Consider the following 14,254-nt stretch of genomic DNA (forward strand, 5'->3'; position numbering starts at 1 on the left):
CTCAGGCAGGCACCTGAGATTGCAGAGCTTCCTGCCTGCCCTGGAGGTGGGCTGCCCCTCCCTTTCTCATCCTCTGTCACACCGCCTATTTCAACACTACCCTTCTTGGGCCAACCTTATAACTGCTTCTTATTGCCAAAGACAGTTCCTCGGCCCTGCATCCTCTGGCCACATGTTTACAGAGGGGGTGTGGAGACCAACTGGCCAGTTGCTCTCAACAGAACCCCCACTATTCCCTTCCCCTGGGGTGAGCCATCTCTCTCCCCCCACACACGTAGCCCCTCTCACCTTCCTGACTTGGTTTAGCTGGTTCCCCTCACAAAGTGAGTTCTCATCGATGAATTCTGTCTGCCACACCCAAGGCCTCCTCCAACCTCACCTCCTAGGCAACGTCAACCTCCAGTCTTACAATGAAATACTGAGCGCCTTGTATGTCTGACCTTTCCTCACAGCCTCTTCCTATACAACTGCACACACCACAGCGGGCCCCTTTTCACAAGTGTTATGTAGATTCATCCACAGACCTCGTGGGCAGCCCCAGGCAGCCCTAGAAGGTGGAGGTGGGAACCTCAGTGTCTGCACTGTTATGGGGACAGAGATGGAGCTGGGAGAGGGCTGAGCCCGTGGTCTGGGAGCACAGCGTAACTTTGGGCAGTGGGAACGGTGCCTGGCCATATTCAGGCAGGGAGTTCTTTAATCAGCGGTTCTCAACCTGTGGGTCTCGACCCCTTTGGCGGTCGAACGACCCTTTTACAGGGGTCGCCTAAGATCATCCTGCATATCAGATATTTACATTACGATTCATAACAGTAGCAACATTACAGTTATGAAGTAGCAACGAAAATAATTTTATGGTTGGGCCACAACATGAGGAACTGTATTTAAAGGGCCAGAAGGTTGAGAACCACTGTCTTAAATAATTTAGATATAAAAATCACCAAACCAGAATGGCCTGGAGGTACAGTCAGGACCCACAGATAGGACACTCTGTGCAACCCTGAAGAAGGCCGAGGTTCCAGCAGGGCTTCCCCAGACCACGACCGGACAGGGAAAATAAAAGGGGCCGTCACTCTTCATGCACAAGCAGCCACTCTCCCTGCAACCCCTGGCTAAGGGTTGCTTTTCATGTGAGGTCTCGGTGCTCTTCAAGCCGAGTGGAGTGTCTGGCACAGGGGAGCAGGGGCCTAGGAAGACCCTTCCCTCCCCACCCCCACATGCACAATGCCCACCCTCCCTCCAGGTGAGGGACCCACAACAGGCACAGGAACTCCCTGCCTCCAGACACCAATCCAGGGCCTGGGGAAGCTGAAAAGATGGAAATCTCAGCTCATTACTTCATATCCTTCTTCAGCAAGCTGCTGATAAAATCCTTGGCGTCATCGGAGATCTCATCGAAGGCCTCGTCGTCGAAGTCCCAGGTGGCTGAGGTCACGTTGGCCAAGGTTTCGTTATCGTTGTCACCCATGAAGGGGGAAAGTCCACTGACCCTGGGAGAAGAGCAGGAGAGCAGGTGAACTGGGGGTGAGGGATGAGGGTGAGGGGGAGAAGGAGAATAGGGTGAGATTATCCCCCCAAGTGAGTGCTGAGGTCAAAGGTGAGAGCCGGCAAAGCCCTGCACCCCCAAACGCCCTTGTGCCTGCCTCTCCTCCCGCCTGGGGAAATAAGAGAGGATGTGGCTCTCCAGGCTTTAGTGGCCCCGCCTCTTCTCAGTGCTCACTGTATTTTGGGGTGTCTCTGGACACTTTTTGCCTGTGAGGCTGAGGCAGAAGGAATTTACTTCCGTTTACACAGTACACAGCAGGATACCTCCTCCCTGTCTTCTATTCTCCCCCAGGCCCAGGCCAGAACTTCTCCCCACAGAACCTCTGCAAGGTCCCTGTGCTCCTGCCCCTCCCACGATGGTCACATGGTAGACAGCACCCATTACTGCACCCACTGTCCTGCTCCTGTCAGCACCCAGAGGGCCCAGCACACACGGTGCTCAGCAAGGATGTGTGGATAGATGGATGGTGGACATGGAATCAGCAATGTGGGCTTGGTGTCCCATCTACACTCAAGTTCAGTGCCCTGAGGCATTGAGGCCAAACCAGAAAGCTCCCACAGAGGCCCCGCGGTGGGGAAAGGGCATGCCTGTTCATTCCCTGGGTGACCGTGGACATCCCCTCAGCACTCTGTGTCACAGACTCCTCCTCTGTAAGGAGAACCTACTACTTAACCAGAGTGGTCACCGCCTCCACTTCTCCCTCCCTCCTTCCCCTTCTCCATCACCACCGTCACAGCAGCAAATACTCACTAGGGCATGTGCCAGGCACGGGACAGAGATGAACTCATTGAACCTTAACATCACCCTATAGTGCAGGTAACTCATTAGTTTCACAGATGAGGAAACTGAGGCCCGGGGGTGGGGGTAAGTAACTTGCCCAAGGATTCACAGCCAGTGAGATTTGAACCCAGGTGTTGCAAACGCAGAACCAGTTCAAAACAGTCCTATCCTGTTTAACAAGATGTGAGTTACTTTTCAGAGACAACAGACCAAAACCCCAATGTCACACAGCCGAAGCACGCGCAGAGAAAAGAACTTCGACCTCCAGCTGGACCTGGACCCAAAGTCTCCCCGGCCCACCAGTCACACAAGAACCAAAGGACTGGAATGTAACCGGAACCTGAATGCCACACCCTTCAGAGCAAAGGGTCCGCTGTCCAGGAGATGCAGTGAAGAAGCCCCTCACCATAAACAGCTAAGTTCCAAAGTCTTACATCAACACCGGCCACACCAGCTAAAAACCCTTAACCTAGTCCACCGAGCAAGATGGTTCTGAGGCATTGCTAAGTCTCCCACCTTCTCTGTTGCCGCCTTCTCGATCAATAAACCTTTCCTTACTCCAAACTCTGATGTTTTGAGTTTTGCCATTCGAAGCATCGGGCACAGGAACTTGGGTTTGGTGACAGTATCTGTCTCTAGAGCCTGAATCTTACTTGCAACTTTATACAAACCTTTCCATGAACATGAAGGAAATGGTAGTGCAGGGACCTGCACGAGGCCTGGTCTACAGGAAGTGCTGGGCCCATGACCACAGATGTTCCCCTTCTGCTGTAGACAGTTCATCCCACTGCCTCCCCAGTCTGTGATCTCAGGAATAACTCATTTGCCCATAGCTTACTCCAGATAAAATTCGGATGGTAAAATCTCAAGGAAGAACAGAACAGCTTTATGGCTCAATGGCCTCTCCGCTCACCTCTGAGGACTTCATTGTCACACCACGCATCCACTCCCCATTCACTCTGATCTAGGGCAGCCTCAAGGTTGCACAGGGCCCCACCCTTTGATGCCCCCCACCCCTTGGTTTAATATTCTGCTACTGTTATCTGGAGATTCTTAGTGTTTGGACAACTCATCCCACCTTTAAATTTTGTACTGGGGCCGAAACCGGTTTGGCTCAGTGGATAGAGCGTCGGCTTGCGGACTGAAAGGTCCCAGGTTCGATTCCGGTCAAGGGCACGTACGTGGGTTGCGGGCACATCCCCAGTGGGGAGTGTGCAGGAGGCAGCTGATCGATGTTTCTCTCTCATCGATGTTTCTAACTATCTCTCTCCCTTCCTCTCTGTAAAAAATCAATAAAATATATTTTAAAAAAAATTTGTACTGGGCCCCACAAATTAGGTAGCCCTGATCCCTGAACCCCACGAGATGAATCTGGGCCATTCCTGCCATCAACTTCCCAAGTTAAGGCTTCACTAAATTCAGTCTCCCAAATCCTTAGGAGCCCCTCATCATATCCCCACAAACCCTTCTGGGGCTGTTTCAGCATTCAAGGCCCTCAGCCCCTGAGATACACCCGCACCTGAGAATGAAGTTTTGTAAAACAAAACCCACTGACATACCGTGAGGAAGCCCTGGCATGGAAGGAACCCCCTGGTAAGGCCCTTGTGAGGAGAAGCAAGCTTTGGTAATGTGAATTATCTCACCCCAATCAACAGACTTGCGTTTTTGAATAACAGATTTTTATAGATGGCATTAAAGTGTCTTAGTCTCTGATTTATGTTTTAAGAATGCATGGAGATCATCCTTCTCGGTCACGTAACAGTGGGGGAAGGGTGGGAGCTTATCGTCCCCCGAATCTACGCTGTTACATGCCACTCCCTTCCTCTCTGGGCCCCAGTTTCCCCTTTTATACACCCAGGGTGCTGGCCTACACTTCCCAGGCGCTCCAAGCTTTCCCATCCCTGCCATCCCGTGTGAGCTGTTAAAAAAAAAGGATAACAGGCCCAAGATGGAGTCATTTGCTCTCACAACATCAAACCAAGATTAAATTGTAACTTCAACCTCTTCCAGAAATGTAATCTTGAGTCAATCTGAAACTCCCTGATTAGCCCTAGGGAGGTCATCTGCGCAACAAAACTCTGCTGGTCCCTTCCCACCCCTCTCCCCTCCCCAAAGAAAAAGTCCGAGCCTGAAATAACCCTTTCTCTCCTTTTCCTAGGACTCCTTTAGCCTATAAAACCCTTCCATTTCCTACTGATGCTGGGAGCATCTCTCTATTTACTAGATGGGATGCTGCCTGATTTATGAATCGTTCAATAAAGTCATTTCCACCTTCACATTTACTCCACTGAAGTTTTGTTCTTTCGCAGACCTCAGTTAGGCCCACCAAGAAGCAGCCCAACTCTTGCTTGTCAGCCACCTGCTTCTTTCTGTTTTGACATTTTCCATTTGAAACAGAAGGGGGAAGTGGGGGGAGTCCTTCAGCACTCCAAAAGATTGCAGAAAAAGCAAACAACCCAGCTGTGGAATGCTGAAAGGCCCCCTTCTGTAAACCTCCCTTCCTAATTAGGAGCTGTAATCCTGCAAAGACAGGCCTTAATCTCTGTAATGTTCACAGCCAGGGAGAGCCTCCTCACCTCTGGCCTCTGGCGCTCCTCCTTCCTGGCAGCCCATCCATCTGAAATACCCCTGAGCCCCAGCTGGCTCCTCGCCTGACTGAGCTCCCCCAGCACCTCCCTTATTAAAGAGTGTGTCTCTAAAATAAAACATGGTATTTATGCAGAGCGTGATAACAAAGAGAGTGTTCTAATTTTAGTAATGCTGTTTCTGGGTGGTGGGATTTTACAGATTTTTTAAAAACTTTCTTTGAACTTTTACTTTGTTGCCAGGATTTACATAAGGATCAAGCATCATTTGATTAGAAAATTAACCCAATAACAAACAGAATAATCGTAGCATTAAAACTCAACCACTCACCTCTCTTCCTAGTCTTTTTTTTTTTAATATATTTTTATTGATTTTTTACAGAGAGGAAGGGAGAGAGATAGAGAGTTAGAAACATCGATGAGAGAGAAACATCGATCAGCTGCCTCCTGCACACTCCCCACTGGGGATGTGCCTGCAACCCAGGTACATGCCCTTAACCGGAATCGAACCTGGGACCCTTCAGTCCGCAGGCCGACGCTCTATCCAGTGAGCCAAACCGGTTTCGGCCTCTCTTCCTAGTCTTGCCTAGTTTTTAATTGATCCCAAATATGGCATAAGGATTGTCTTGAGCTGAAGGCAATTAGCTCTCTGTCCTCTCTCTTTCTGTCTAAAAGCAGGACATAAATTTCTCTTTGTTAAGGTGATATACATTTCCATTTGTAGAGGAGGAAACTCTTATATGCATAACAAATTTGCATAACAAACTTGCGAAACAATCCTTATTGACCATACCTTCCCTAGGATCTTCTAACAACTTAACCCCTCCAGAAGCCTTGCCCAGACCCTTTTCTCTGGTCTAATGACTTCTCTCCAATTTATTGCTCTTTGTTAAAACAGTATATAAGCTTCAGACCCTAAATGCCTCCTTGAGTCACATTTCTTTACCTCTTATGCATATGTACATAGTCAAATCTGTTTTTTTCCTCCTGTTAATTTGTCTTTTGTTTGATTTGCAGGCCCCCACTACTGAACCTAAAAGGGCAGAGGAAAATTTTTTTCCTCCCCAACTTAACCAAAGGATTCATCTGGGTTTCACAAAACTGTTATCAGTGTGGGCAAGTTCTTGGATGCTCTTTTTCCTCACTTGAAATGGCCTTTCACCAGTGAATACAGAGTCTTCATGTTCATTTTTCATGGTCAAATGTTAGTCTTTGTGCTGATGAGTCCCAATGGTCAGTACTGCAGGATGTTCTAATTTTTTAATACCTCACTGCAGCAAAACTCTGCCCAGGGAATCTGACACAAGGTCTGTTCTGCTCCCAGGGCAGAAAGGCAGGAGAAAGGTGAACCCTTTCTTTAAAAAAAAAAAAATAATTATTGATTTTTTTACAGAGAGGAAGGGAGGGATAGAGAGCTAGAAACATCGATGAGAGAGAAACATCAATCAGCTGCCTCCTGCACACTCCCTACTGGGTATGTGCCTGCAACCAAGGTACATGCCCTTGACTGGGATCTAACCTGGGACCCTTGAGTACGCAGGCTGACACTCCATCCACTGAGCAAAACCGGTTAGGGCATGAACCCTTTCTTGAACAAAGAGAAGTGCTTCTTGGACTACACTTTCCCCATGGTGTTTTTCAAGCAGCAGATGACCGGCTGGCTGCATGAACGGCCAGCTAAGGAGACCACACATCTGCTAGCAGAACTACTGATTGCTTAGGAAGAGTTAGCCTTTGATCCCATTTTAGCCTTCAAATACTGAAGTGTGGTGAGAGAACTGCGAGGGTGGGCAGGTCCCACAGGAAGAGCCGGGTATCCTATTGTGCAGTGGCCTAGGAAGCAGAGAGCTGGGGTTTAGTCATGCTAAAAACCACCCGAGAACCTGCAGGTGGTGGCTGGGCCTGGTGTGGGCATAGGGTACCCACGGAGCTGGACTCAGAGAGATGTCTGGCTCATCGGTGGAGAGGAGGGCTGCCCTGGGTGGGGCCACTGCATCCTTCTGAAAAGCCCTACATTCAAACCCAAGTCTGAGTATGTACCCGATGCTTGGGCCCTGGCACTTCACCCCCGTTCACTGCCTGCTGTCCCCAGAAGTTAGACTCTGATGGGGTTGACTCTGGCTCTCTCTCATGGTGGGTGCTCAACAAATGAGCAGAAACGGGAAGTCTCTCACTGCCCCGTCAGGAGGATGGTTGGGAGGAGAAAGCAGAGCAGTAGCTGCTCTTTACCCTGGTTTGAGGGCAGGGAGAGAGAAGGAATGCTGGAACAGGGTGAGGCTGGGCACAGAGGGTGATGCCCCTGCAGGCAGTGAGGGAACACCAAGTGCTCAGGAACAGAGGGCAGGGACGCAGGAGAGGAAGGTCTTAGAGAAAAGGCGGGGCTTAGAAGTTCTTCCACATGGAAGTGTGGCCTAGAGCACCCCGTCCTCGCTTTCCTGCCCAAAATCAAGCAGGTTTTTCTAACACGAGAAGAGTCTCCAGGAGATTCACAAAATGGACTCTCTCTCTTCAGAACAGGGGTGAGAGGGGAGGGACCCCAGAGCCCTGCCTGCTGCATCTCTACTCTGCCTGGAAAAGCCAGGCAGGCAGGGGACCAGGTGTCCAGCACCAGGGCCGGCTCTGCCCTGACCTCTCCCAGGGCTTGAGGAGTCCCTCCAACAAAGTCAGAGCAACCTACAAAGACAGCAGGCAGCACTGGTTGCTGAAGAGGCGCTCATAAATAATAAATGTTATTATTTTAAATAATAATAAATGTTATCACCTGTCCCCCAGCTCCCCGGCCTCCCCATCTCTCCCTGGCCTCAGAAAGGAGATGGAGGGGTGGGGAGGAGGTTCTCTGGTACACATGCAGAAGGTGGCTCGACAGGAACTGCCAGACAGACAACCAAGCTCCAAAGGGAGGGACGGGGTGCACAAAAAATCACTCCCCTCTTGGTAAAGCTTCTGCAACAGCGGTTCCTAAACCTGGCTGTGCAGCAGGGGCACCAGAGAGCCTCTTCTGGGTACTCCAGCAATGGCTCCAGGTTTCTGCACAGCAGGACTGGGAAGAAGCAATCCGTCTGGTTCCAACAGTTGTTGTGGCACCATGTGCTCTGCTGAGAGCCCCAGCTCGGGAGGGAACTGCCCAACCTCAATCCCACTGTGAGAGCCAGCGGGGAAAAGTCCCAGCGGGCAGAGCAGCCCACCGTGATGGGTGCTGGACCCTGGGGGGGGGGGGGACAGGGTGGGGGGGAGGCTTGCTGAAGGCTAAGCAGGGCTGACCAGAGTCCCCACCACACACGCCTCTCTTCCCTCTCCACCTCTGCCCCCGCCCCCAAACAACTTCAGGCTGGTGCCCCACTCATCAGAATCACTTTCTCCCCATTTCAAAAGCTCTGCCCTACTTCTTGGTCTTTGCTTTAAAAATAATCTAGTAAACAATACAACATATTATCCCAATTACTATGTTCCTCCACCTAAAAGGATTTCCATTTTAAAATAAAGTGCTCTTATGACCTAGTGATTCCAGTTGTGGATTATATATGTCCAACGGAAATGCATAAATATATTCACTAACACACATGTATCCAAACCCTTGCAACACTCCAACTAGAATCTACTCCAAAGCCCATCAACACGGAATAGATACACAAGTGGGATGGTGCTCCACAGTGGACACTGCACAGCACCGAGAACGGCTACAGCTACACACAGTAATGTGAATGGGCCTCACAGTCAGTGTTGAGCAAAAGAAGCCAGACCTGTCTTTCTGTGTGATTCCGTTTATATCAAGTTCAAGACTAGGCAGAACTAACGCATGGTCTTAGACATGAGGATTATAGCTATTCTGGGGGGTAGTAACTGGGAGGGCACCAGGAGGGGCCCCGCGGCCCTGGGAGTGTTTTGGTTCATGATCTGGGTTTGGGTTACACAGACGTGTCACTGTGAACATGTACTGAGCAGTTTAGTCACTGCGCTGGCCCTGACCAGCAGGGAGACCACGGGCCCTAGTTGGCCCAGCACTGTCCTCACTTTAGCACTAAAAGTCCTGTACCCTGGGAAACGCGTCAGTCTTGGGTCAACTAGGAGTGTGGGGAGTGGACAGCCACGTGGGAGTCTTTGGCCCTGGTCATCTCAATGCCAAATGGAGGTTGGAGCCCTGCCATGACCCTCTCCCTGGTTTGTCCTGAGGATTAAAGGAGGACCCTGTGAAATCCGTGGCTGCAGATGATCTCGGCTCGTGTGGGAAAGCCGGAGAGACAGTCAGGCACGTCTCTCGTGGCTGCAGAGGGACCCAGGGACCAAGCCAGGCCCAGGACAGTGTGAGCATCGTCCAGCGGGGCAGCCCCAGAAGGAGTAGGCTAGGCCCACTGTCCTGCTTCCTTATTTACCGAGGAGCCAGGCCTCCAGAGTCAGGTGCAGCTTTCTCCACTCATCAGCCCCCTTTTTCTTGGAGAGGTCTGCAAGAGGGAGAGGCAGGGAAACGCACTCCTGGCCGGGCCTTCTCTGCTGCTCTGGGGGAAGCCATGCTGGTGGGGGTGACAGCGAGGAGGGGGGAAGATGACTTGGGTACAGAATCTGTGATACGGGAGGCTGTGATGCTGAAGGAGGCCGTCCTCACAGGCCACAGTGACAGTAAAACTCCTGAGCCTGTGGAAAAGCCACTCTGCACAAAAAATCACTCCTCATTTAGAAAAGCTTGTGTAACAGGGGTTCCTGAGCCTGGCTGTGCAGCAGGGTCGCCCACAGCCATTGCTCACACGGGGGACCCCAGGGGTCCAAGGAAGCATTCTGAGAGGTCCTCCTCATATTTACCATGAAAACGCTTAATTTTTCCTTTTGCTTGAAGAACAAAATCTATTTTTTCACAAAATGAATGCACGCACATCTACACCTTCTGGGTAACCATCCTATAGCTGTGTGCTGCCACACACGTTCGCGGCTGCCTCTGAGGCCGATGGCTGTCTGCGGCCTGGGCTTCAGAGGTGAAACCAGCAAGGTCCCACCAAGAGGGAGTGTGTGGTTTACAATCTGGGTATAGGTCACACGGATGTGTCCACTGTGAACACTCCCACGTGGCTGTCCACTCCCCACAGTCCTAGTGCCCCTGCCTGTTACTATCCCTCCAGGTGTAGCTATAATCCCACCTAAAGCCTGGTCCTCAGTGCTTGATCCTTGGACCAGCACTACTGGCAACCTGGACCCTCCTGGAAATGTGGATCCCCAGGTACCCCAGGCCTTCTGAACCACCCTGCAACCTAAACTGTCTCCGCTGATTTAAGCACGGTACTGTTTTGTGAAGCGCTGGTCCAGAACACTGCAGCGAGGATGGGGTGCTGTCCTCTGCAGACAATGATGACGCCCACAGGAGATGCACACCTGGGCTCCCTCCCTCCTCTCCATGCCCACCTACACAAGTGAAGGTAAATTACATGGTACCAGTCACATTCCCACCGTCCTAACCAGAGGTCCCAGGCTGGCCAGCATCAGGGATGGCGAGGGGCCCGGAAGGCCGGTCCTGGTGTGTGGAGCTAGGTGCTCCCATGGGAGTGTGAAGTGGGCGGCTGACCTCTGGGAGTGTAAGAAGGGCAGGCCAGGGGGTAAGATGGGAGCCTGCCACCCTCCTGACTCTGGGGCAGGCTCGCCACCATGAGCCACCCTGGCCCCTGAACAACAGGGCAGCCTGCGGACCCTCCTGTGGCACTCCCTGCCCCTGCCTCCCTATACCCGAGACTCACAGGATGTAGCAGATGACCCCAATGCTCCACATGTCTGTTGCGTAGCCAATGGGCTCATAGTTGATCACTTCAGGTGCCACAAACTCCGGGGTGCCAAAGAGGACCTTCAGAGACCCCGCATTCTCTGCAACCAGATAGAGAGGGATCACTGGTCAGAACACTGTGGAGCCAAACCCATCGTTCTCGGATGCCCTCATCTGTGTGCCCGGGAGAGACACAGAGGACCGGCCTCAGCTGCTGTCTCCCGGGAGAAGGCACAGAGACCCCGGCCTCCCGTTAAACAAGTACATCAATGTACCATGAGATCGAGCAGCCGCACCCTCGCCTCAGTGCCTTCAGCGGGTGGAGAGGGAAGTAGAGGCTGCTAAACCCCTGTTGCCAGGGCTCTGCCCTGTGTCTGCATCTCCCATGAGTGCCCTGGGGTGGGGCTGGGACCTGTGCTTGGTAATAGTGAGCCCTGCTGCCTGCTTGACAAACTTTCCTATGTAACATTCTCGACAACACCCGGCTCCAAGGACAGGCTCCAGGGAAGTAGAGTGATTTACCCCCCAGTTAACAGTGGTGCCAGGGGTCCTGACTCCCAAGCCAGGCTCCTCCTACTCCACGGCCTCTCCACGTGCAACCTCATCTCTCTCCTCCCAGGAGCTGCCGGGGGGATCGTCAGGAAAACCTTAGCCACAGGTGCCTCTGAGCCATAGAGGACAAGAGCTATCTGGAGTACGCACGCCAGGTGCCAGCTTCTGGAGGGGTGGCACGCCTTTGGCCCATGGCTGCCCCTGGTCCTGTTAACAACATAGCCCCAGTGAGTGCTCTAAGACAATGGCTCTCGGACATGGGAGCTCTGCTCCAGCTCCAGCCTGAACCCTTCCTGCTACATCTTAACTTCCCAGTTCTCTGCCCCGTGGTAGACACCCTGTCCCTACATATCCCCTCTCTAAGGCAGCCTGCCCATTGTGTTCTCTGGGCTCTGACACGCTAGCTCCCTAGGCCAGCTGTGCCCTATTTGTTTAAACTGTTAGGGTTTCCTGCCCACCAGCGGTGGCCCCCACACCGTGCCCTCAGCAGGAGAGAGCAGAGCAGGTGCATTTGCCCAACCTCGGGACACCGATCACCAGGGAGCCACCGCCTGGCGGGACCACCTCCCTCACTTTCCTCTTTATCACCCACACGGTCTCAACCAGGACTGGGCATCCAGAGCCATTGGCTCCTTGCAGGGCGGTGAAGAAGGCCAGCTCCTGCCGGCCCCAGGCCCGTGTTGCCAAGGCTGTGGTCAGGAGGTGGAGGGGGAAGCGGTTTCCTCAATTCCTGGGACCTCACAGAGCTACACAGGGTGGGTGAAGGTGGCGTGTGAAGCAGACAGTCACCCACCAAAATGACCTCGGGGCTGGGTGCAGGTCCCGCCCACCTCCTGCACCTCCCCACATGGCCGGAATAGCACAGGTGCTCAGGAAGCTCAAACTGTGTCAGGGGTCCCTATTCCAGCCCCAGGACCCCTCCTGGCTCCTGGTGGGACCTGCTGGGCAAAGCTACTGTGAGTCTCGTTTTCTTAGTCTATCATTTGGGCTCATAACATCTGCCCTGTGTACTTCACAGGGTTGCTGTGAGAATCAAATGAGAGGAAGCAGCAGGAGACTGAAAACTGGACAGTAGGAGGCAAGTGTAGGAAGCACCATCACAAGGTGCTTTCACTCTGAAGGCACCAGAGTGAAAAATATAAAAGGGACAACAACAACAACAAAAATCCTATATAATAAAGAGGTAATATGCAAATTGACCATCACTCCAACGCACAAGATGTGTGCCACCATGTGGACACAAGATGGCTGGCAAGGGAGGGAAGTTAGGGGTGACCAGGCCAGCAGGGGAGGGCAGTTAGGGGCAACCAGGCCAGCAGGGGAGGGCAGTTAGGGGTGACCAGCCCAGCAGAAAGGGCAGTTAGAGGTGACTGGGCCTGCAGTCCTGGATTGTGAGAGGGATCCCAGATTGGAGAGGGTGCAGGCTGGGTTGAGGGACACACACACTGCTCTCCTCCCCTCCTGCACAAATTTTGTGCACCGGGCCTCTAGTAATAATAATAAATTGCTAACACCTACAAAAGTGCTTACTTACTATGTGCAAGGCACTGCTCTCATCACTGTACCTGCATTCACTCATTTGATCCCCATAACAACTCTGTGAAGTGGGTACTGCTATCATCCCATTTTACAGATGAGGAATTTGGGACTTAGCCTCACAACTAGTAAGTGGTAAAGGTGGGTTCTGAACCTGGGCCATCTCCACAGTCTCTGAATTTAACTCCAATGCTGTGCATTCCCTCTAATACCCAGTGTGTGGGCCATAGCCACTGCCACTGCCACTACATGTCGAGGACAATAGGAGAGGCCTTACCCAGCCTTCTGGCCAGACCGAAGTCGATGAGTTTGATCTTGGTGCCTGTCTTGTTGACACACATGATGTTCTCGGGCTTGAGGTCCAGGTGGACGATGCCCTGCTTGTGGATGTACTCCACCCCCTCCGAGATCTGCCTCATGTACTGGATGCACTCTCGCTCCGTCAACTCGAAGTCCTCATCGATGATGCGCTCGAACAACTCACCCCCTGACACGCTGCGGGGACAGACGGGGGCCGTTAGACCTCAAGATCACAGAGCCTGGGCTGGCAGGGATTCTGGCCAAGGGCAGGTTGGGGGGTTGGGAAGACGAGCAGGAAAGCCCAGGGTATGGGGGTGCCGGGCACTTTTTGCAGTGTCCTGAATCCCAGGCCACTGCCCTGTTACACTGGTCATCTCCACTGTGCGAGGAGGGCCCAGGCCTCCTGGTCTCCTCTTGGGGGACTCTGCCTGTGCCCACTAAGCTGTTGGGGGATTCAGGGAAGCACCTAGGCTGGGTGGTTTCAGGGGTGTCATGAACTGAGAGATCCAGACATGATCTCCTTAGCAAAAGGTTAACTGCTGGGGGCAGCTTCCTTTCCCCAAATGACTATTGATGTACAGGGGAACATTCCTGTATTCTAGCCATGTCTTGTAGTCACAGAGAATTGAAACTTGAAATAATACTCATAGGAAAAACAAAGTATCTTCAACAACAAGCCTCAGCAAATTCGTTGGCTGTAACCTACCACACTTACAGTTATGATCAATCTGCTTCCTCTGGCAAGGCCTGCAGTATCAGCTTACTCGTTCCAGCATAACTGACTTGTCCTGCATGCTTGGGGCCCAGGCTAGAATATAGTACATCCTTCCTGCTTGGATAGACTTTGGGGCCTAGCCATGGTGTTTCTGGGGCCCACAGAGGACATCTTCTGCTAAGCACTGCCCCGGGGTCCAGCCTGCCAGAGTACTGGCCTTTAGTGCAAATGGATGGCCTCTCTTTCGGAGTCGAGTGGTCCTCTCTCTTCCCGTCCCACCCCTCTGACCCACCTTCCTTGCTCACTGCTCAGAAAGTTTAAAGCAGCCGTCGACAACCTTTCGTCCACCAGTAGTCCGTGGACCGCCGGTTGGCGACTGCTGGTTTAAAGCATCTCCTTGGTAACTCATGTAGGCATCAGTCCTCCAGCTGAACAAGACCGGGTGGCTCCATTCTAGGCTAGTTCTCTTCCGAGAGCCTTCTCTCTTCTAAGGGGAGTCATCG

General features: G+C 52.4%; 1 protein-coding gene across 5 annotated transcripts in view; it reads right to left on the reverse strand.

Moving 5' to 3' along the window:
* MYLK (myosin light chain kinase) overlaps positions 1-14,254 on the reverse strand; it is a 176,239-nt gene that overhangs the window by 14,166 nt on the left and 147,819 nt on the right. For all 5 annotated transcript variants that reach the window (XM_006772891.2, XM_015569904.1, XM_006772892.2 and 2 more), the window contains 3 exons: positions 13,014-13,231; positions 10,626-10,749; positions 1,335-1,487 (listed from right to left, as the gene is read on the reverse strand). In XM_006772891.2, the coding sequence (XP_006772954.1) occupies positions 1,335-1,487; positions 10,626-10,749; positions 13,014-13,231 (495 nt within the window). The remainder of the gene's footprint in view (positions 1-1,334; positions 1,488-10,625; positions 10,750-13,013; positions 13,232-14,254) is intronic.

This window comes from Myotis davidii, unplaced genomic scaffold (assembly GCF_000327345.1).
Source record: "Myotis davidii unplaced genomic scaffold, ASM32734v1 scaffold745, whole genome shotgun sequence".
In the NCBI taxonomy this organism is placed as follows: Eukaryota; Metazoa; Chordata; class Mammalia; order Chiroptera; family Vespertilionidae; genus Myotis; species Myotis davidii.